The 24,735-nt window shown below is 48.1% G+C and overlaps 1 protein-coding gene across 4 annotated transcripts in view; it reads right to left on the bottom strand.

Annotated features, from left to right (window-relative positions):
• astn1 (astrotactin 1) overlaps nucleotides 1-24,735 on the bottom strand; it is a 4,064,875-nt gene that overhangs the window by 2,594,095 nt on the left and 1,446,045 nt on the right. For 2 of the 4 annotated variants that reach the window (XM_072511608.1, XM_072511609.1), the window contains exon 4: nucleotides 19,171-19,275. The exons of the other annotated variants lie outside the window; for them this stretch is intronic. In XM_072511608.1, coding sequence (XP_072367709.1) covers nucleotides 19,171-19,275 — 105 coding nt within the window. The remainder of the gene's footprint in view (nucleotides 1-19,170; nucleotides 19,276-24,735) is intronic. 4 annotated transcript variants of the gene reach the window in all.

Below are 24,735 nucleotides of genomic sequence, written 5' to 3'. Positions count from 1 at the left end.
TCCCGCGCATGCGCAGTGGGGAGAGTCACTTCCGCCTCCGCCATGGTGGAGACCGTGGCGGAGGCGGAAGGGAAAGAGTGCCCCCACGGCACAGGCCCGCCCGCGGATCGGTGGGCCCCGATCGCGGGCCAGGCCACCATGGGGGCACCCCCCGGGGTCAGATCGCCCCGCGCCCCCCCGCCAGGACCCCGGAGCCGGAAAATCCTGCGGGGGGTCCCGCCAACCGGCGCGGCCGGATTCCCGCCCCTGCCCAATCTCCGGGAGCGGAGACTTCGGCGGGGGCGGGGGCGGGATTCACGGCGGCCAACGGCCATTCTCCGACCCGGCGGGGGGTCGGAGAATGACGCCCCTGAACTGTGAAAAAAATATGGTTATGTTGGTGAATGTTTATGACAAGGAAATAAATTGGGCTATAAAGACAGGTCAGTCGTCAATGCCAGCAATCCTGTAGCTTATGCATGACATGTGCAGGGAAACACTGGCGGATTGGGAGGGTTGGGTTTGTATGATGAGAAGGTACAACACACAGTCTTCCATCAGGCAGAAGAATCAAAAGTCTGAGAACACGCACGAACAGATTCAAAAACAGGGGGCTGAATTCTCCATTTGGTAGACTAAGCCCCCACGCCGGCGTGTAAACGGTGGTGTTTTATGTCAGGAAATTACACCATCGATTCTCTGCTCCGGGGAGGGGAGGGGGCCTAGCAACCAGGCAGCGGAGAGCTCCCAGCTCTAGCTGCCGACACGGCCCAAAACATTGCTGGGTCCGTGGCCGTGCACTCACACGGAGGCCGCCTGCAGCGGTCGCGTCGTGCTTCATGGCGGACGCAGCCCGCGGACCCGGACCACAAAAATAGTCCCCCCATTCGGACGGCTCACGCAACCCGAACCACCCCCCCCTCCTCCCCACAGTGCCCCCAGCTCCGAATACAGGCCCCCCTGCCCACGGATCGGGCATGCTGACTGAATCCGCAGCCGCCACGCTGAGTTCACGATGGGTGAGACCATGAGAGTCTCATGCCGTCGGGAACTCAGCCGGTCGGGATTGCGGGCGGGCCTCAGGCAATGGCCTGATGCCGTGGATACGGCATGCGCCATACTCCTAGAGTACACCGCTTTTCAGGGCTCGGAGCATCGCGAAAGCGACACCAGCCCGATTTGGTCATCATCAGGGATTCTAGACCCCGTCGCCAAACGCGATTTTGGCGTCGGGGGTGGGAGAATCTAGTCCATGTTCTACCCCTCCGTTACCAGACTCTTAAATGACTCCCTTCGGGACTGAATGATCTCTCCACACATCTTCTCCACTGAGTAGTATTGCTTTTCTGTATGCTTCACCCGATGCCAGTGTCTATGTATTTACATTGTGTATCTATCGTATGTCCTCTTTTTTTCATGTATGGAATGATTTGTCTGGACTGTACGCAGAACAATACTTTTCACTGTACCTCAGCTCACGTGACAATAAACCCAAATCCAAATTCATTTGGGATGAAGGAAAGTTTGAGGATGCATAAGAGTTAGTCCTGGCAAGTTGAGGAAGAGGTCATAAAAGTTGGAACTTGGGTTGTATGACAGAAAGCTTTCAAGGTAAAGGTGCAAAGGAAATTTTACAATTGGAACCAGTGTAGCAGGAAATGAATAGTACATTGTTGGGATAAAGTATGAATAAGCATAGGGAAGTTAAAAGAAAGAAAACCTATTTAATACAGCATTTTTCACAGCGAAAGAATTCTCAAAGCGCTACGTGGCCAATGAACTATAGGTGAGGCTTTCCAGCCCTGCCTGCCACAGGGATTGTCCAGCCTGAAGCGGGATCTACGATAACGGGTCGGAAAATCCCAGCCGATGTTACTGTTGGGAATATAGGGAAACACGGCAGACTATTTGTGAAAGCATAGTTCCTCAAACTGCAAAGAGATAAAGGGCGACATTCACAGACCCCCCGCCGGGTCGGAGAATCGCCGGGGGCTGGCGTGAATCCCGCCCCCGCCGGTTGCCGAAGTCTCCGGCACTGGATATTCGGCGGGGGTGGGAATCGCGCCGCGCCGGTTGGCAGGCCCCGCCCCACTCGATTCTCCGGCCCGGATGGGCCGAAGTCCCGCCGATAAATTGCCTATCCCGCCGGCGTAAATTAAATCACCTACCTTACCGGTGGGACAAGGCGGCGTGGGCGGGCTCCGGGGTCCTGGGGGGGGCGCGGGGCGATCTGGCCCCGGGGGTGCCCCCACGGTGGCCTGGCCTGCGATCGGGGCCCACCGATCCGCGGGCGGGCCTGTGCCGTGGGGGCACTCTTTCCCTTCCGCCTCCGCCACGGTCTGCACCATGGCGGAGGTGGAAGAGACTCCCTCCACTGCGCATGCGTGGGAAACTGTCAGCGGCTGCTGACGCTCCCGCGCATGCGCCACCGGGAGATGTCATTTCCGCGCCAGCTGGCGGGGCAACAAAGGCCGTTTCCGCCAGCTGGCGGGGTGGAAGTTCCTCCGGCGTCAGCCTAGCCCCTCAATGTTGGGGCTCGGCCCCCAAAGATGTGGAGCATTCCGCACCTTTGGGGCGGCGCGATGCCCGTCTGAATGGCGCCGTTTTGGGCGCCAGTCGGCGGACATCGCGCCGTTTCCGGAGAATTTCGCCCCCATAGACAGACAATCTGTTCTTGGTGCTGTTGATTGAGAGATAAATATTGGCTAGGATACAGGAAGAATTCCCCTGCTCTTCTTCAAATGCCGCTGTTGAATCTTTTATGCCCACCTGCGAGAATACAAGGTTTCACTTGGCTGTGATATGACCCCAGACCAGAGCCCCAGCTTTGTTATGATCTGTTTAGGGACCAGTAACTTTTTGTTTGAAGCAGACAACATTTGAAATCCCAGTTACTTACTAAGTTACTAAAGCTACAAGGTTCCATGGTTTTAAACAAACAGGAAGTATTGTACAACACAAAAGTCAACAAACAGTTAACACCATCAATCTTCATACTCCAAGATCCAGAATTGACATGAGGTAAGCATTAATCAATTGGCAAACTGTGGTCAAACACACCACAAACTGCACATTAAATGGAAGAGACAACGAAGAGAGATCCCACAACCCATCCTGTTGTCAGTCATCACAGTGAGTAACAAAAATTCTTTCAAACTCTACCTTCCACACAATGCGTGTGATTTACCGGCCACGTCCCGCTGTTAGGCCTCGCGAGAACAAACCAGATTTTGCGATACGTTGCGACCTGGGTCCCACCCACAATAAGCGGCCAGGTCCCACCCAGTCTTAAGTGAGCTTAAAAACCCACTTAGTCATGCCGACGCTGGATCGAACTATCGGCTTCTCTGAGACGACCCCAGCCGAGCACCGATTAGTTGGGACCATGCGTACTGGCAGTTGGGGGGGTCTCCCAAGTGATTAGAGGCCCCAAGGTGGTCAGCCTATGTCCAGACTGGCACTGCTGGTGCCACCCAGGCACCTTGGCACTGTCAGCCTGGCACCCTGGAAGAGCCACCAGGTGCCAGCTTGGCAATGCCAGGATGTCCAGGTGGGACTGCCAGCCTGGAAGGGGCACTGCCAGGGTGCCAGGCTGCCAGTGCCAAGGTGCCAGGCTGACATTTTGCCTGCGCCGGGGATCAAGCTCAGGCGTGTCCTGGCAGGATGTGCTAGGGAGCAGGGCTCAAGGTCCCCCCACCAAACAGGTGAATTGGAGCGTTGGGGGTCCTGGTGGTCGCGTCGGGGGATTGAGAGATTGGGGAGCCATTTTAAAATGGCGTCCCGATCTCGTCCTGCACTGAGGAGCTCCACTCACCGAAGTTCCTCAGTAGAGGAAATGATGCGGAGTGGAGCCTCGGGGGGCATAACCTGCCAGGGCCTGAAAAAGCAATAGAATGCCGTTAATCTTGCCGAGAACGGATTCTGATTTTGTTTGGTTAGAACATAGAACAAACAGTGCAGAAGGAGGCCATTCAGCCCATCGAGTCTGTACCGACGCACTTAAGCCCTCACTTCCACCCTATCCCCGTAACCCAATAACCCCTCCTAACGTTTTTGGTCACTAAGGGCAATTTACCATGGCCAATCCAGCTAACCTGCACATCTTTGGACTGTGGGAGGAAACCGGAGCACCCAGAGGAAACCCACGCAGACACGGGGAGACCGTGCAGACTCCGCACAGACAGTGACCCACCGGGGAATCGAACCTGGGACACTGGTGCTGTGAAGCCACAGTGCTAGCCACGTGTGCTACCGTGCTGCCCAAATCACACCGAATGAATTTCATCTCCTCTCTTTTGCAGATATAACTTCTGATTTCTTTCCACAGCTGTTCCAAACTGCTCACCTCCCAATTGCGAAATTTCTTCCCCAGAGACTGCGTCCCACTGGATTCACAAGGCTGCAAACCAGCATCTTCCAGCTATGCAGCTGCACTGAGCAGACCATCACAGCTTCTGGGCTTTCCTGAGCCTTGATTCTCAGCTGCACCAAACCACTGCTGTTTCTGAGTTCCCTTGAACCCCAAATTTGAACAACATGGAGTAATACTGCTTCTGGGCTTCCCTGAGCCCAGCTCTCAGCTGCACCAGAGAAAATAATGTCTTGAGCTTCCTTGAGGCCCAAATTGTAGCAGCGCAGAACTACCTGTGGCTCTCGGGGTTTCACTGAGCTCCAGTTCCTTCAGCAGCATGGAACTGGCAACAATTCAGCTGCATGAAGCCAACTCGTAACTTTGTCTACTCCTGACACCCTATCAAGTGGGCTCACTTTTGCACCATACCCCAGTTCTGTGATCATTTACCACACAGGCACACTCCTTGACATGACCACACAGGCACACTGCTTGACCTCCACAGGTGTGAAGGAAAGCTGGAAACTGAGCATGCATAGCTTGTCTCCCTGCTGCACTCTGTGCTTGCCCTGAAGCCCCTGGGTGTGCCGCGAATTGTAGTCCTCAACCCAACAAAACAAGCCGAGAATACAAATTCACTCACAAATTGTTGTTGATCTCTGGGAGCACTGCATTGCTAAAAATGTAGTCTTGCAGATAAGACATCAAGTTGACTGGCTGACCAGTTTTTGTGATTTTGGTTGAAATATAAATGTTGACCAGGCCACGGGGAGAATTGTTTGGTCTTCTTTACAGAAGTCCTTGGGATCCTTTACCTCTTCTGAAGATCACAGTGAGAAGTCTTACAACAATAGGTTAAAGTCCAACAATTTTGTTTCGAATCACTCGCTTTCGGAGCACAGCTTCTTCCTCAGGTTAATGGTTCACCTGAGTAAGGAGCAGCGCTCCGAAAGCTAGTGATTCAAAACAAACCTGTTGGACTTTAACTGGGTGTTGTAAGACTTCTTACTGTGCCCACCCCAGTCCAACGCCGGCATCTCCACATCTTCTGAAGATCGCAGAGGAATCCTGGCCCAATGTTCCATCCAACTAATCGCACCATTAACATGGTAGCTCATGCTCCCCATTACATCATAAGAAGTGGACTTATAATATCTTTATTAGTGCCACAAGTAGACTTACATTATCACTGCAATGAAGTTACTGAAAAAATCCCCTAGTCGCCACACTCCAGCGCCTATTCAGGTGCACTGAGGGAGAATTCAGAATGTCCAATTCGCCTAACAAGCACATCTTTTGGAACTTGTGAGAGGAAACTGGAGCGCCCGGAGGAAACCCACGCAGACACGGGAAAAACGTGCAAACTCTGCATCAACAGTGACCCAAGCCTGGAATCAAACCTGGGTATCTGGAGCGGTGAAGCAACAGTGCTAAGCACCATGCTGCCCACTTATTAGGAAGCAACATTTTTGACTGGTATCTTGTGCATGCAGTTTCTGTAATATGCCCAATAGTCTGGTGTAAGTGATGAGTAAGATACACTGAGACAATCTTTTATTAGTTACATTGTCAATGACAGTCTTGGAATCAATTACCATTTTGGGAGGTCATTGGGAGTCCATGTTCTTTTAATAATGATGGGTGGAACCAAGATCCCCCTCATTTCTGACAAATCCTATTTTGGCAGGAGCAGAATGGATGGTTCACACATGATGGAAATTCAAACTTAGCAGTATCTTTGAGCTCAGTGTTCAGACGGACCCCATTTTCACTGGAGCAAGATCCTTATTCCACAATTCTCAATTTTTAGAGGAGACACAAGTGCACTTGAAGGTTGTACACGATATGTAGAACAATCAAACTGCCGAGTTACTTAAACAACCTACTCTTTAAAATGTGGTCACCTTCAATTTGCGTCTGTGGGTGACGGGCCCAACTCTTTTAAAAAAAATAATTTTATTGAAATATTGAAATGTTAACAATTTTGATAAAAGTTTGCAAAAAGCAAACAATAGCTTATAATAAACTTAATCGCACCCCCCACCCCACAACAATATAAATTGCCCCCCCCCCCCAACCACGCTATCCCACTCCCCAAACAGCTAACACACCAACTCTTTAAAATACATGGTAAACGACCACGAGCTATGGTAAAACCCTTCACTGACCTTCTCATGGTGATTTTGACCTTCTCGAGGTGCAAGAATTCCAGCAGGTCATCCAACACAGCGAGGCGCTTGGCAGTCGACGTCCAGCCTAAGAGGATTGTCTCTTTGCCACGAGTGAGGCAGAGGCCAGAACGTCTGCCCCTGCCCCAGGCCCGAGCTCCGACACATTTGAAACTCCAAACATCACAACCAGTGGGCAAGGCTCCAACCCAAAGTTCAGGATTGCTGACATGATCTCAAAAAAGGACCTTCAGAAGCCCACCAGTGTTGAGCACGACCAGAACATGTGCGCATGGTGTGCCGGCCCCCTTGAACACCGATTGCATCTATCCTCCGCCCCATCGAAGAACCGTCTCATTCTAACCTTTGTGAGGTTTGCTCAAAACACTAAATTTGGCTGAATGACACTCAGACTTGCACAGGATGAGATCACGTTCACCCTCCTCAGGGCTTCACTCCAAACATCGTCCTTCAAAATTAGCTCCAGCTCTCCTGCCCACTTTGCCTTCACTCCCTCAACCGAGCCCATCTCCTCCCCCACTGGCTGCTCATCTGGAAGGCTGGAAAATACTTTTTAAGACAGCTACGAACCTGGAGATACCTGCACCCATCAGCATCTATAAGCACATATTTCTCCTTCATCTACCCCAGACCAGCGAACTGACCTTCCAAAAATAAATCTCCCACCTTCTCCAATCGCTTCTGCTTTCACTCCCTGAATCTCGCATCCAGCCTAGCAGGCTTGAATAACTGGTTTGCACAGGGGAGAGATAGCGTTGAGGCAGCCTTCAAATTGAAATGTAGATGGAACTGTCTCCGAATATTTAGCATCGCCAAAACCACCGGGTTAGTCAAGTGTTTCTTCGGCACCAACGGGAGCAAAGCTGTTACCAACACCCTCAAGCTTACACCTCCCTTTCCACCCGGACCAACAGCACCTCCGGGCCTCTACACCACTCCAGCACTTTTTCAGCATTAGCCGCCAATAGTAACGTTGAAAGTTTGACAAGGACAAGTCCCCTTTTTTCTCTCCCTCTAAAGCACCATTCCTGATCCTTGGGCCCTTACCCACCCAAATAAACCCAGTCACAAGCCGGTCAATCTCTCTGAAAAAGGCCTCAGACAAGAATAATGGGAGGCACTTGAATAAAAATTAAAATCTCAGCAAGATATTCATCTTAACTGATTGTACTTGGCCCGCCAGGCTTAGCGGGAGACCGTCCCATCTTTGAAGGTTTGCATTCATGTCTTGAAAGCGGCACGATGGTACAGTGGTTAACACTGCTGCCTCACAGCACCAGGGACCCGGGTTCAATTCCGGCCTCGGGTGACTGTGTGGCGTTTGCACTTTCTCCCCCTGGATGCTCCGGTTTCCTCTCACAGTCCAAAGATGTGCAGGCTAAGTGGATTGGCCATGCTAAATAGCCCCTTAGTGTCTGGGGTTGTGCAGGTTATGTTAAGGGGTTATTGGAATAAGAGGCAGGGAAATGGGGTTGGGTGGAGTGCTCTATCAGAGGGTCAGTGCAAACCTGATGGGTCGATTCGCCTCCTTCTGCGCTGCAGGGACTTTATGATTCTATGATTGACCTTCCCCACCAGGTTTGTACAGCTCAACCTCCGGAGTTTCCTTCAGTCCTTTGCTATCTGGAAAATTACTTCCCGCTGACCGGAACAATAACCCCCTAAGCCCCACTCTCCGCCCTGGTGCCCCAACCACAAAGTATTCGCTCTTTCCTATATTTAGCTTATAGCCAGAAATGGCCTCACAACACTGTTAGATCCCTATAGTGTTTCCCATTGACTCCTCTGGATCACGAACATGTAACAGCAAGTTGTCGGCTTATAGCAAGACCCTATGCTCCACCCCTCCTCTAACTATTCCTTTCATGTTTTTGAAGTCCTCAGCGCCATGGCTAGTGGATCTGTTGCCAACACAAATAACAAAGGGGACTTCGGAATCCCTGTCTAGTACCCCGGTAAAGCCCCAAAAGCTCAGAAGTCACTTTGGTCAAACAAATACTGGCAAATGGGGCCGCATACAACAGACGCACCCAGATTACGAAGCCTGGACCAAATCCAAATTTCTTTCGTATCACAAACAGGTCGTCCCACTCTACTCGGTCGAACGCTTTCTCTGCATCAAGCGAAACAAGGATCTCTGGAACCAGACCTTCCCCAGGGGAAAGAACCACATTCAACAACCGTCTCACATTTTCCGTGAACCTCTGCTCCATTACAAATCACGCATGGTCTTTCCCCACATACCTCTGAGAGATGGGGCTCCAGTCTTAATGCCAACACTTTCGCTCGACGTTTCACTTCCACATTGTGTTTTATAAAACTAGAGTATCCAATTCATTTTTTCCAATTAAGGGGCAATTTCGTGTGGCCAATCACCTATCCTGCACATCTTTTTGGGTTGTGGGGGCGAAACCCATGCAAACACGGGGAGAATGTACAAACTCCATACGGACAGTGACCCAGAGCCGGGATCGAACCTGGGAACCTCGGCGCCACCGTGCTGCCCTTTAACTTCCACATTTAACAGGAAGATCGGACAATATGACGTGCAGTCGATGCGGTCTTTGTCTTTCTTGAGGAGCAGAGAAATCAATGTCTGGCCTCGGGATTGTGGCAAGGCACCTCGCTCAAAAGAATCCCTGATTATCCCCAACAACAGAGGGTTCAGCCAATCTACGAATTTCTTATAAAATTCCATCAGGAACCCATCGGGCCCTGGTGCCTTCCCCGTCTGCATCAACTTCAGCAACTCCTTGATCTCCTTCAACTCACAACGGAGCATCTCGTTCCTCCCACAACACGTCCCCCACCTTGGGAAACTCCAACTCCCCCAGAATTCCACCATACCCTCTCAACCCAAGGTGGTCTGGACTTGTATAACTCCTCGTAGAAGGCCCTAAATTCCCCACTCACCTTATCCTGAGCCGAAACCAGTTCATCCGCACCCTAATCTGGACAATCCCCTTCTCTGTCTCTCGTTTCCTCAGTTGATATGCCAGGAGCCGACTGACCTTCTCCCCATACTCATACATTACCCCTTCAGTTCGCCTCAACTGTCACACCGCCCTATTTATGGAGATAAAATTGAATTGCATTTGCAGTTTTTTCCTATCTGCTAGTAATTCTGGGGATGGACTGCTCACATATCTGCCATCTACCTCTACAATATCGTCCACCAATTTTTCCCGCTCCCTCCTCGCCTCCGCATCTACATGTGGCAGGCCCAACTCTATCCTGCACCAGCTTCCCCACTGCAGGAAGGCGATCAAACCCTTTGCGGAACATTTGACTGGGGGCGTTCAGAAACTCCTTGGCTCTGTGCACCCACTTCAGAAGCAAAAACTTATTCCTTGTTTTCTCACGGAATTAAGTGGACTGGAATGTGATGATAAGGTGGAGGATCAGCCATGATTCTATTGTATGTTGGAGGATGCTCAAGGGGCCAAATGGCCTCCTCCTGCATCTATTTTGTATATTCTAATGTTCTTTTTATGGACATAATATACCTGGGCAATTGACCACATTGCCAGCTGGTTGCCATTCTTGCAGTTGCACTGCAACAACTTGGCTCGGAGTAAGGGTAGTTCTGGAGCACAAGTCTTGAGTACTAGTGCTGAAAAATTGTCAATGCCTTTAGCCTTTGCAGTCCCAGTGCTTTTAGCTGCTTCTTGGTATCTCATGGAGTGAATATGATTGGCAGAAGACTGGCATCTGTGATGCTGGGGCTCTCTGGAGGAGGTTGAGGTGGATCACCCCCTCCGCACATCTGGCTTCTCTGATGGGGGCCCAAATAATTTGTGGCACAAGTGGACTGGAAAGGTACAAATGACTCAACCGCTTTCGCTCTTTCATATGTTTTCTTAAATGGTTAAAGTGTTATAGAAAGGGAAAGCTACATAAATTGCCTTCCAGAATTGGAAAGAATTGCTGTCATATTCAAATCAAATGGAATCCTTCATATTGATTGGAAATCCCTTCGGGCTAGGGGTTTGGTTGGTGAGGAATTTGTTAAGTGTGTCCAAGAAGGTTTTTTGGAACAAATATGTGGATAGTCCAAGTAGAGAGGGGGCTATTCTGGACCTCGGAGGGGGAACAATCCTGGCCATTCATCAAAGTTGCAGTGGGAGAACATGTGGTGAACAGTGACCATAATTCCGTAAGCTTTTGGATACTCATGGAAAAGGATGAGTTTTGTCCTAGGGTTCAGGTGCTAAATTGAACCAAGGCTAACTACAACCAGATTAGGCAGGATTTGGAGGCTGGTGTTTGGGAGAGGCTATTTGAGGGTAAATCAACATTTGGCATGTGGGAGTCTTTTAAGGAACAGTTGATGGGAGTGCAGGACAGGCATGTGCTGATAAAAAGGAAGGACAGGAAAGGCAGGATTCGGGAACCATGTATGACCAGGGAAATTGAGAATCTTGTCAAAAAGAAAAAAAATGCATATGTGAGGTACAGGCAACTAAAAACAGATGAAGCACTTGGGGAATAGAAGGAAAGTAGAAAAGAGCTCAAGCAGAGAGTTAGGAGGGCAAAAAAGAGTCAAGAAATGTCATTGGCAGATAGGATTAAGGAGAATCCCAAGGCATTTTATATGTATATTAGGAACAAGAGGGTAGCTGGAGAAAGGGTTGGTCCACTCAGGGACAAAGGAGGGTAATTATGTGTAGAACCAGAGGAAATAGCTGAGGTCCTTAATGAGTATTTTGCATCGGTATTCACAAAGGAGAGGGACACGTTGATTGGTGGTGTCTCGGATGGATATGGAAACACTTTAGAACAGGTTGTTATTACGAGGAAGGAAGTGTTAGGTGTGTTAAAAAGCATTAAGGTAGACAAATCCCCAGGGCCAGATGGCATCTTTCACAAATTACTGAGGGAGACAAGAGATGAAATCGCTGGGCCTCTAACAGAAATCTTTGTGTCCTCGTTGGCTACAGGTGAGATCCCAGAGGATTGGAGGATAGCCAATGTTGTACCATTATTTAAGAAGGGCTGCAAGGATAATCCGGGTAATTATAGGCTGCTGAGCTTGACGTCAGTGATAGTGAAGTTGTTGGAAAAGATTCTCCGAGATAGGATCTATGTACATTTGGAAGAGAATGGTCTTATTAGCGACAGGCAGCATGGTTTTGTAAGAGGGAGGTCATGTCTCACTAATTTAATTGAAATTTTTGAGGAGGTGACAAAAGTGATTGATGAGGGAAGGCTATGGATGTTGGCTACGTGTACTTTAGTAAAGCATTTGATCAGGTCCATCATGGCAGGCTGGTGCAAAAGATTAAATCACATGGGGTCGGGGTGAACTAGCTGGATGGATTCAGAACTGGCTGGGCCATAGGAGAAGACAGAGGGTAGCAGTGGAAGGATGTTTTTCCGAATGGAGGTCTGTAACTAGTGGTGTTCCGCAGGGATCAGAACTGGGACCTCTACTCTTTGTAATATATATGAATGACTTGGCAGAAAAAAACGTAGCGGATCGGATTAGCAAGTTTGCGGATGATATTAAGATTGCAGTAGTTGCGGATAGCGAGGAAGAGTGTCAGAGAATACAACAGGATATAGATAGGCTGCAAAATTGGGCAGAGAAATGGCAGATGGAATTTAACCTGGCCAAATGCAAGGTAGATTTTGGTAGATCCAATTCAGGTGGGAGCAAGAAAATAAATGGCAGAAACATCAGGAGCATAGAGACACAGAGAGATCTGGGTGTGCAGGTCCACATAGCCTTAAAACTGGTAGCACAGGTGGAAATGGTGGTAAAGAAAGCATATGGCATGCTTGCCTTCATAGGATGGGGTATTGAATATAAAAGCTTGAAAGTTATGTTACAGTTATATAGAACGTTGGTTATTCCACATTTGGAATACTGTGTCCAATTTTGGTCACCGCACTACCAGAAGGACGTGGAGGTTTTGGAGAGAGTACAGAAAAGGTTTACCAGGATATTGCCTGGCATGGAGGATATTAGCTATGAGGAGAGATTGAATAAACTGGGATTGTTCTCCTTCGAGAGACGGAGGCTGAGGGGCAACCTGATAGGAGCTTATAAAATTATTAGGGGTATAGATAGGGTGAACAGTTGGAGGCTTTTTCCTAGGACGGAAATGACAATTACAAGGGGGCACAAGTTCAAGGTGAGGGGGGAAAGGTTCAGTGGAGATGTGCGGGGGAAGTTTTAATCACAGAGGGTGGTGGTGGCCTGGAATGCACTGCCAAGTGAGGTGGTTGGCAAAAACGTTTGCAACCTTTAAGACTTATCTGGATGGGCACATGAACAGAAGGGGTATAGAAGGATACAGGCGGTTGGTCTAGATAGGACACGTGATCGGCGCAGGCTTGGAGGGCCGAAAGGCCTGTTCCTGTGCTGTATTGTTCTTCATTCTTTGTTCTCTTGCTCCATAAAAATACTGCTATCTGAACGGAGATTTGGGGATCACCATCACGACACATCATTACCTATTTGTAGACAATGGGGGGGAAATCTTGCCCATGGAATTAAAATCACATAACACAAATGAATGGAATTGGCTTCTGTTGCTGCCTTTACTATCACAAACATGACTGCCTGGCATCCAGTTGGGAGAAATTGCCTCAGGAAAGAAATGGATGCTGACAGTGGCCGTATGGGGCAATTAATTACTTAAATGGCTTGTTAATATGTTCCAAGAGTGTTTGAACATTGTAAATACACCACTTTTTATATTATGTATAAAACATAAATATCCAATCTAAAATTAATTGCCAAGTGTTTTCAGTACATTTATGGAAGAGAGGATATTCCTCAGTATACTAGGCTTATTTTTTGATTGTTATATTTCAGTAATATTTAAAATAGCTTTTTGCCAGATTTAATCAAAAAAGCACAGAGAGAAAGCAACGAGTGAGGAAGACAAAATACCTCTGGCACACGCAAGAGTCATGAAGGAAATTATGAACTGTACAGCTGATGCAATTACTTTCAAGGCAATTGAACATAGGTTAAATTCCACATCCTTGTTATTATTTTGGCTTAGTTCAAGAAGTGATTTTGAGGCAATAAGATAGTAGTGCCCTGCTGATTTCATTGAAATGTCAAGTCAACCTTGATGTTAATTGTCGGCAAGGAGAATGATTTATGTGGTCAGAAAGCACAAAGCACTTTTAAAGGGTATATATATATTGTCACAATTCATTTGGGAAGGACAAAGATGCATGAACAGACATCACTATGTGAACCATGCACAGGATGTCACCCTCACATCTGTGAACTATGTTTAATTGTGATGACAATTCCAACAGGGCTTCCTTCCTGGTACTAAGGCTGCTGTCAGGAATGGACATCCTAAAGAGTTTGAGCCAAGTACTGGCACAACAAAAGCCAAAAAAGTTCAGGGGCATTTCAGAGCTCAATTAAGAATAAATCTCTTTGGGTTTTATTGCTTTATTTTTTTGTTTGTTCATGGGATATCGGCCAGGATTTGTTGTCCGTCCTTGTTTTCCATTGAGAAGGTAGCGGCAAGCTGCCTTCTTGTGGCATTGCGGTCCATGTGTTGTTGGAAAACCCTCAGTGTTGTTGGAAAGGGAACTCGAGGATTTTGACCCAACGAAGGAAAGTTGATACAGTTCCAGGTCATGATAATGTGCGGCCTGGAAGGGGTACTTCTATGGAGTGGTGTCCCCCGACATCCACTGCCCTTGTCGTTCTAGGTGATAGAGGTCATAGGTTTGGAAGGTGCTGTCAAAGGAGTCTTGGTGAGTTGCCATAATGCATCTCGTAGATGGTACACACTGCTGATACTGTGTGTCAGTGGTGGAGGGAGTGGATATCAAAAGTGATGGATTGGGTGCCAGTCAAATGGTTTGCTTTGTCTTGGATGGTGCTGAGTTTCTTGAATATTTTTGCTGTTGGACTGGTCACTTCACTCCTTCTCCAATCTCAGCAGCACAGTCCTGAGAATTACCACACTAAATATGGGGCTAAGGGGAAATACAGGCAAAGAAAAAAGAGCTGCTGCCCAGGGGCCCATCGGACAACCTGCATACTTCAGCCTGATGTGAGGATTCCAACGGAACCCATAAAAGGGGGGAATTTCTTACCTCTCTGTGCCCCAGTTACTCCATGCAAATTACCCACTCCTAATTGCTTGCTGTGCCATTTCAGAGGGCAATTAATTGCTGAAAACCTGGAGTCACGTGTAGGGAAGACCAGATAAGGATGGCAGATTTCCTTTCCTGAGTTACATTCACACCACACAAGTAGCAGGCAATGAGCATCTCCTACAAAAGAGGATCTAACCACCGCCCCTTGGCAATCAATGGCATTACCATCGCTGAATCCCCCACAATCAACGTCCTGGGGGGGTTACCATTCATCAGAAACTGAACTAACCATATTAATATTGTGACTACCAGGGCAGGTCAAAGGCTAGGAATCCAATAGCGACCAACTCACCTCCTGACCCCCCAAAACCCTGTCCACCATTTACAAGGCACAAGTCAGGAGTGTAATAGAATACTCTCCACTTGCCTGGATGAGTGCAGCTCCAACAACACTCAAGAAGCTCAACACCATCCAGGACAAAGCAGCCCGCTTGATTGCTCCTGATTCCACAAGCAATCAAATCCTCCACCACCGACGAACAGTGGCAGCCATGTGTACCATCTACAAGATGCACTGCAGTAACTCACCAAGGTTTCTTCGACAGCATTTTCCAAACCCATAACATAACATGGGGCGGTGGTTAGATCCTCTTTTGTAGGAGATGCTCATTGCCTGCTACTTGTGTGGTGTGAATGTAACTCAGGAAAGGAAATCTGCCATCCTTATCTGGTCTTCCCTACACGTGACTCCAGGTCCACAGCAATATGCTGGGAACGTCCAGATACCTGGGAACCCCACTACCTGGAGGCCCCCCTCCAAGTTACCACCCTGACTTGGAAATATATCACCGTTCCTTCACTGTTGCTGGGGAAACATCCTGGAACTCCATCTCTAACAGCACAGTGAGTGTACATGCATCACAAGGGCTGCGGTGATTCAAGAAGGCAACTCACCACGATCTTCTGAAAGGCAACTAGGGATGGGCAATAAATGCTGGCCTAACCAGCGACGCCCACATTCCATACATGAATTTTAAAAAAGAATCCTTGTATGATATAATTGCTATGATTTTAACCAACAGACACTTTTTAACCAACAGACATGGGGTAGCATGGTAGCACAGTGGGTGGTACGATAGCACAGTGGTTAGCACAGTTGCTTCACAGCTCCAGGGCCCCAGGTTTGAATCCCGGCTTGGGTCACTGTCTGCGCGGAGTCTGCACTATCTCCCCGTGTCTGCTTGGGTTTCCTCCGGGTGCTCCGGTTTCCACCCGCATCCAAAGATGTGCAGGTTAGGTGGATTGGCTATGATAAATTGCCCTTAATGTCCAAAACAGGTTAGGTGGGGTTACCGGGATAAGTTGGAAGTATGGGCTTAAATGGGGTGCTCTTTCCAAGGGCCGGTGCACACTCAATGGACAGAATGGTCTCCCTCCTTCTGCACTGTAAATTCTATGATTCTATGACACTCACTGATCAAGTTCACACATAAGGAATTGGCCGCAGGGCAGCTATCATGTGTGGAATCACACATCAGGGAAATGATATTCATGAATGATTGCATGTTCAGTTTTATTCACAATTTTCAGAGGATGAAACAACCTGTGCCTCCAAGCAGCTTGTGCTGATCAGTAGCAGCTAGCATTCGTGCCACACTGGTGCCTGGCAATGGCAACGTCCAGTACTAGCGAAACCTACCCATCTCTCCTTGACATTGCCATCGCTGAATTCCCCATCAGAAAACATCTTATTGCTCAGAAATGTCATTGGTTTGGCCACATAAATACTGCGAGTAAAAGAGCAAGTCAGAGTGTCTCACCACTGGCTCCCCAAAGCCTGTCCACAACCTGCAATGCACAAACCTGGAATGGGATAGAATGCTCTCCATCTGCCTGGATGGGCACAGCCTCCATAACACTCAAGATGCCCGACACTATTCAGGACAAAGTCTGCTTTGATTGGAATCCCATCCACCACATTAAACATTCGCTTCCTCCACCGATGCACAGCAACTGCAGTGTGTACTAACCACAAGCTGCACTGCAGCAACCTCTGTCACACTCAAAAGGACAAGAATAGCAGGCGCATGAGAGTAGCACCACCTCCAAATTCCAGGTGGGAAGCACAATACCCCGCATCAGTTTTCATTAACCACTCAAAATACAAGCAATGACATTTAAAAAATAATTTTAAAACCCTCTCACACGGTTTCATGCTTATATTTTGATATCCCAGTATGCTCGAGGATCTGTGCAATCTATTAAAGATAGCGGTTGTGCAATTTCAATTGGTAGCAGGTTAAGAAATTTTAATTGTTTGAAAATCCAGTCATGCTACGAACAACCAAAAGAAACATTTTGATGGAATATCTAGCATTGTTCAAAATTTGAATTCATATTTCTTCACCACTGCATCTCAAAAATGCTGAACAGCTACCTTCCGAGAGAGAATGAGCATTACATGCTATTGTCATACATGAATTATTTTAAATTGTATTTTTGAGAATTGATAATCCGAACTGGAAGACCACAACCCATCATGCAGGACATTGTCACTAAGTCTGAAGAATGTAGAGAGTAGGGGAACAATCAAATAGTATTTTTTAGTGTGTATAGTAATCGCCAAGCCAGGCAATAGTTTCAGGAGTGGATAAAAGGAGCTCTTTGTGCCCTCTGCTGAATTCTGTCGGGGCAGTCTTCACTTATATGATTCATTGACTGGGGTGCACCATGGATGCTGTACGGGTTACCTGCAAGGTCCCACTTGTGCCGATTTGCTACACAAAGGCCTTGGTCAGTGCGGAAACGATTGAGTGCCCAATGTTGGCATGGGCAGTTTGAAGCCGAGTGGGCGGACTCTGGGGTTTTTAGTGAGGAAGTGGTTTTTAACGGTGGTGTGTTGGTTCAATTCCTACTGCCATGGGGCCTCGATTTAACCAAATGAGAACAAAGTCCCATAGCGTACACCGAAAAACCCAAGGCTACATATAAAACGCAACTTGTGTTTGATAAAGGGGCCTCAATGGGGAACACACAGCCAAGGCCTCACATAGCCCTGTTTTGGACGCTGAGGAGCTCCGTTCGCCGGAAATCCTCAGTGCAGCAAGAGATCAGGGTGCCATTTTTAAATGGCATTCCAATCTCCGAGGCTCCTGAAGCGGCCCCTGGCCCCCTCCAAGCCCTAACGCATAATGGGAAGGTCCCCGGTCCCACGCACACTCCCCAACACCCGTACAGGGCACCACCGCAGTGTTGCATCTGCTCATAAAATGCCAGCCTGACACCTTGGCCTGCCAACATGGCACCCTGGGAGTGACCCTGCCAACTGTCAGTGCCAACTGTGCACCTTGGCAGTGCCAGGCTGGCATGAAGGTGGCACTGCCAGAGTGCCAGGCAGGTAGTACTAGAGTGACTGGGTGGCACTAGCAGTGCCAGGGTGCCACTCTGCCCAAATGACATGCACCTGAGGGCCTCCAATCCCCTGGGAGACCCCCATGAGTGCAGTTCCGTCTGGTCCCTGTTTGTGGAGACCAGTACTGAATGGCACCGCCTGACGTCTCTGAGGTGAGGGAGATAGATACCAACATCTTGGGTACCTGGGAATCTGCAAGTTAAAGTGAGACGAGCTGTCTCGCTTTAATATGCAGATTTTCTAAAAAGCATTCCCACCCTCAATGGTGGGATTCACATCGCAACATCTCACGAGGTTAGATCTCGCGAAGGGTTGAGAGCCAGGTAGATCCCGGGAGCAGGGTCTCACAGCTTTTATCGGCCATGCTGTGCCGTGTCGAACTGCTTTTAAGGCACAACATGGCCATTAAATCATGCCCATAGAATCCCTACAGTGCGGAAGGTGTCCATTTGGCCTTCAGTTCTACACCGACCCTCTGAAAGCCCACTCTATCCACGCCCACTCCCGCACCCTATCCCCGTAACCCCACCTAACCTGCACATCCCTGGACACAGTAAGGGCCAATTTTATCATGGCTAATCTACCTTTGGACTGTAGAAGGAACCCATGCTGATACGGGGAGAATGTGCAAACTCCACACCAAGTCACCTGAGGTCGGAATTGAACCCGGGTCCGTGGTGCTGTGAGGCAGCAGTGCGAACCACTGTGCCACTATACCACCCTGGTTATTCCTTAGCACTGTGATCTTAGTGTGATGGGAGGTGCACAGCAGGTGGATTGGTAACGTCTTTGTATATTGGCAGGCCTGGGTTGATGTCTGCCTTCTCCAGTAACTTTCTTGTTGCAATTTATCTCCCTCTGAGCGAGAATTAGGCAAGCTCAGGCTCCAGGAATCCCGGTATCACCAAAACTAAATTCAAGTTGTGATTAGGTGACAACAACCTTTATCTTTGAAGTTATACCGATTGCAGCAGGAAGTGAAAGCTGCAGGAGGCACAGAGCTGTAAAGTTTTGAACACTGGGGAAACACACTTGTTTCGCTAATGAAGGCAGAGATTTCATTTTGAAAAAGTGATGATGCGAGGCAGAACAAAAGCTGGACCATTCCTGAAAATTGTTGCAATACGAGGTAGAATATTATAAATGAAACATCTTACCACCCTTATTCGGAGAATAATCCAAGACCTCTCTCTCGAATGATTTAGTTTCTCTATAGGCATTTTGCACAGTGATAGAGACGGGCTTCTTTGTTCTTGCAAATTCTGATTTTTAAAAAAATATTTTTATTCAAGACGTTTTCCATTTTACAACATGCACAACAAACACTCAACTTTATACAATTTTTATAACAACAAAAACCCCACCAACCCATCCCATATGGCCCTCTTTTATGCAGACCCCCCCACCCTCCCCACCTCATTTGCTGACAACTACCAGTTCTTAAAGAAGGAGATCAAAAGGGCAGCACGGTGGCGTAGTGGTTAGCATTGCTGCCTCACGGCGCCGAGGTCCCAGGTTCGATCCTGGCCCTGGGTCACTGTCCGTGTGGAGTTTGCACATTCTCCCCGTGTTTGTGTGTGTTTACCCCCACAATGCAAAGTTGTGCAGGGTAGGTGGATTGGCCACTCTAGATTGGAAAAAATGAATTGGGTACACTAAATATAAAAAAACAAGAAGATCAACAGCCTCCACCTCAGATAGAACCCCTTTTCCTACCCCCTATTGGTGTACTTAATTTTCTCCAGGTGCCAAAATTCCAATAGGTCTCCTACCCAAGTGGTTGCCCGAGATGGTTCTGATTCCTGTCGCCCTAGCAGCATCCTCCTCCAGACATTCAGGGAGCAAAGGCCAATTCATCAGTCCTGTTCCCCTCCTGCATCTCCGACTTATCCGTTACCCAAAAAATCGCCACCCACAGACATGGTGCAAATGTTACCCCCAAAATCACTGACGTAATCTCAAAAAAGGAAGCCCAGAACATCTTCAATTTAGGGCAGGATCAAAAATGTGGGAGTGGTTCGCCAGCCCCCTTGAACAACGCTCGCATCTGTCCTCCACCCAGGATATGTGCACTCTGTGCACCACTTTAAATTGGATTAGGCTCAGTCTTGTACACAAGGAGATAGAGTTTACCTTGTGTAGGGCCTCACTTTAGACCTCCACTCAAATATATCACCCAACTCTTCCTCCCATTTTCTCTTTATCTCCTTCAGCGAAGCCCTCTCCCTCTCCATCAACTGCCCATTGATATCTGAAATCTTCCATTCCCCTATCTCATCCAAAGACACCAGCTTATACATCTGAGAGGGGGGTGGCAACCAAGAAAATGTGGAGAGCTCCTTTTCACAAAGTTCATTACTTGGAAATACCTGAACTCACTCCCTCCAACCCCGGAAGTTGAAACTTTTCCACCAGTTCCTCCAGCCCCACAAACCTACCCTCTACGAATAAGTTTCTAAACCTCTCTACCCCCTCCCGTTCCCAGAGCTTGTACGATGAGTCACTTCCCACTGGGATAAATCTGTGGTTCCCACATATCGGCGCCCTTAATGGCATCGACTCCAGCTTAAAATGTTGCCTAAACTCTGAATGAGACTGTTACTATTATGCTCGTAGAGTACCTGGCCGGTGAGAACGGAGGAGGAGCCATCACCGATGCCCTCAAACATGACCCTGTACAGGAAGCCTCCTCCATCCGCCCTCAAATCGACCCTTCCTCCATGATCAATTTCCAAGCCTTCTCAATATTTGCTGTCCAGTAGTAATTCATCAAATTAGGCAATGCCAACCCCTTCTGGCTGCCTATATCTCTGTAAAAATGCTTTCCGGACCTGAGGAGTCTTGCCCGCCCATACAAAGGTGAAAACCAGTTTGTTAATCTTCCCAAAAATAATTTAGTTAAAACGTTTGGAAGATTCTGAAATACAAATATATTTTGGAAGGACTGTCATTTTCACCATTTTGACCCTTCCTGCCAGCGATAACGGGAGGACATTTCAAATCCCCCTTCACCCATTCTCTCAGACTGGCTTGATTTATCTTAAGTGGCAAAGAACAAAGAATTGTAAAGCACAGGAACAGTCCCTTCAGCCCTCCAAGCTTGCGCCAATCTTGATGCCTGTCTAAACTAAGACCTGAACTTTCAGGATCCATATCCCTCTATTCCCATCCTATTCATGTATTTGTCAATATGCCTCTTAAACGTCGCTATCATACCTGCTTCCACCACCTCCCCCAGCAGTGTGTTCCAGGCACTCACCACCCTCTGTGTAAAAATGTTGCCTCGCATATCTCCTCTAAACTTTGCCCCTCGCACCTTAAACTTATGTCCCCTAGTAATTGACTTTTCCACCCTGGGAAATAGCTTCTGACTATCCACTCTGTCCACGCCACTCATACTTTTGTAAACTTCTATCAGGTCGCCCCTCAATCTCCGTCATTCCAGTAAAAACAGTCCGAGTTTATCCAACCTCTCCTCATAGCTGATACCCTCTGGACCAGGCAACATCCTAGTATACCACTTCTGTACTCTCTCCAAAGCCTCCATACCAGAATTGTATGCAATATTCCAAGTATGGCCTAACTAAAGTTCTGTACAGCTACAGCATGACTTGCCAATTTTTATACTCAAAGCCCCGACCGATGAAGGCAAGTATGCTGTATGCCTTCGTGACTACCTTATCCACCCGCGATGCCACTTTCAGTGATCTGTGAACCTGTATGCCCAGATCTCTCTGCATATCAATACTCCTAAGCAATGCCCACTCATGAACCACCTGTATTCCCAAATATTTAAAACTCAATCTGGCCAGCCGAAATGGCAATTTCTCCACACCCGCACTCTTTCCCTGAGGGTTCAACAGGAAAACTGCATCTTCCCCACAGTTTAGAACCCGAAAAGGATGCAAGTGTACTTCATACCTCCTGTATGAACATACAGAGGCTGTTTAGCACAGGGCTAAATCGCTGGCTTTGAAAGCAGACCAGCAGCACGGTTCAATTCCCGTAACAGCCTCCCCGAACAGGTGCCGGAAATGTTGTGACTAGGGGCTTTTCACAGTAACTTCATTTGAAGCCTACTTGTGACAATAAGCGATTTTCATTTCATTTTTCATTTCATAATCTTTCCCACACTGGGGAGAGGATCTGTTACATACAACAGTAAATCGTCCACATAAAAGGACTCTCGATGCTCCATTCCTCCCCTCTATTAACCCTTCCACTCAATTGACGACCTCAGTGTGATAGCCATCTGGTCAGTTGCCAATGCAAAAACTAATAGGGAAAGTGGACACCCTTGCCTCGTCAGCTGAAAATGCCCTGAGCATTAGTACGAACGCTCGCAGTGGGGGGCCATTTGCAATAATCTGAACCATGAAATGAACATTTTTTTACGCAGAGGGTAGTGGGTGCCTGGAACTCGCTACCGGAGGAGGTGGTGGAAGCAGGGACGATAGTGACATTTAAGGGGCATCTTGACAAATACATGAATAGGATGGGAATAGAGGGATACGGACCCAGAAAGCGTAGAAGATTGTAGTTTAGTCGGGCAGCATGGTTGTCACGGGCTTGGAGGGCCGAAGGGCCTGTTCCTGTGCTGTACATTTCTTTGTTCTTTGTTCTTTGTTGAACCTACTGCCCCAGTATCTCAAAAAGATATCCCCATTCTATCCAGTCGAATGCTTTCTCCACATTCATGGAGATTATTGTCTCAGGCACCGAACCCGATTGGAGCGACATAATCAAAAACTTCCTTAAGTTGGCTGACAATTGTCGGCCCTTCAGAAACCCTGTCTGATCCTCAGCAACTCCTCCCGGCAGACATTCCTCCAAGCGAGCACCTTCACCAACAACTTTGCGTCAGCATTCAACAGAGATATGGGCCGATATGACCCACACTCCTCTGCATCTTTATCCATCTTCAGGATTAAAAAGATGGAAACCTATGCCAGTGTGGTCGGCAAAATTCCACTGGGAATCTGTCCAGGCCTGGCGCCTTCCAAGACTGCATAGGACAAATGTACTTCACAATTTCCTCCAGCCTGAGGGGAACCTCCAGCTCCTGCACTTTCTCCCTCTCCACCACAGGGAAGTCCTGTCCATCCAAGAATCGTAACATATCTGAGACCTCCTCCAGAGTCTCTGATCTACACAACCCCGGTAAAAGTTCTCAAACACCCCATTTGCTCTTACTGGATCAGAAACTACTCCTCTCCCACTCCCCCCCCCCCCGATCCTTGAGGCCCGCTGCCTGAACTGGTGAGCTAATAACCTGCAGGCTTTCTCCCCATGCTCATAGAGCACCCCTCTCAAATGACAAAACTGGCCAACCACTTTACCCGTTGATACCATTCAAACTGCATCTGGAGCTTCTTCATCTCCGTCAACAACCCCTCCTTTGGGGTAACCGAGTACTGTTGGTACACAGCCAGAATAACCTCTACAAGCCATTGTCTCTCCACCCTCCCCGAGTTGTCCCTGTGAGCCTTAATTGAGATCAGTTCCCCCCTAATCACTGCCTTTAACGCCTTCTAGAATGCAGAAGGTGAGGCCTCCTCGCTCTTATCAAACTCCATGTATGCCCCTATAGCAGAGGTTATCCATTTCCATCATGATGTTACCCACTGAGAAAGCCACTCTGGTTCTCCTTGTCCTCGTGTCAAAACTAGAATGGAACACTTGTTCTCACATTTTCTTCAAACTTGTTTTATCCCTAATCCTGTAAGAATACCACATCTGCCTTCAAGCTCTTCAAATGCGTGAACACCTGAAATCTCTTATCTGGCCCATTTAACCCACTTACGTTCCATGTGACCAGCCTGGTTGGGGGCCTACAGCTGCCCACTCCCCCACCCAGATTTCATAAGGAAATCCAACAGGACTGTGCCTTACTCAGATTCCACGCCCACCCAAAATGGCCACCACCAACTCCCACCATGCAATAGCTCAACAAAGAAACTTTCACGTCTTTAGCAGCCCACCCCTCCCCCACAACCCCACCTCCCCCTTCCCCACTCCAACCCCTCCACCCCTCGAACACCAAATCAACTATCCATCCCTCTCCCATCAACGCCTCCTCCCTTCGCCCTACCCAAACAAACGCAACCACCTTAGGCTCGTTATCCCAACAAACAAAGAAAACAACCACCCAGCACCCCAAAATAACCAGCTGCAGCTTTCTCCCCCACTCCACTTCTGTTAACTAGCATCTCTGCTAGCAGGGTGACTCCACCTGGAAGAAAATACAAGTTATATTTTCAAAGGTTCCACACACAGACCCCCCTACCCAAACCTAATTTTAATCTTGTGCATCATACCAATCCATCCCCACACCGACTTCCGTGTCCCCAACATTGCCAACCATTCCCAACAATTGCTTTAAAACATCAATAAACATTTACCTCAAATGCAGGGTTACAGACAGCACAGAAATATGCAAAATACGACAGGAAAACCCAGTGAAACCAAAATAAAACACACATCCAAAACTTCACCACACAGGTGAAGCCACCCAATACATTCAAATGATCCCAGTCCATGATCCTTGCTAAATGTATTTGCCTTCTTTGGCCGGTTTAAATACTGGTTTCTTCACCCATGTGTGACCTACAGGTGAGCCGGGTACGCTATTCCAAATTTCACTTTGCTCTCATATAGAGCCAACTTGGCCTAATTGGATTGGATTGGATTTGTTTATTGTCACGTGTACCGAGGTACAGTGA

The sequence above is a fragment of the Scyliorhinus torazame genome, chromosome 7 (genome assembly GCF_047496885.1).
Source record: "Scyliorhinus torazame isolate Kashiwa2021f chromosome 7, sScyTor2.1, whole genome shotgun sequence".
Classification (NCBI taxonomy): Eukaryota; Metazoa; Chordata; class Chondrichthyes; order Carcharhiniformes; family Scyliorhinidae; genus Scyliorhinus; species Scyliorhinus torazame.
Note: the sequence above shows the minus strand (reverse complement) of the source record. Positions and strands in the feature narration are given on the sequence as shown.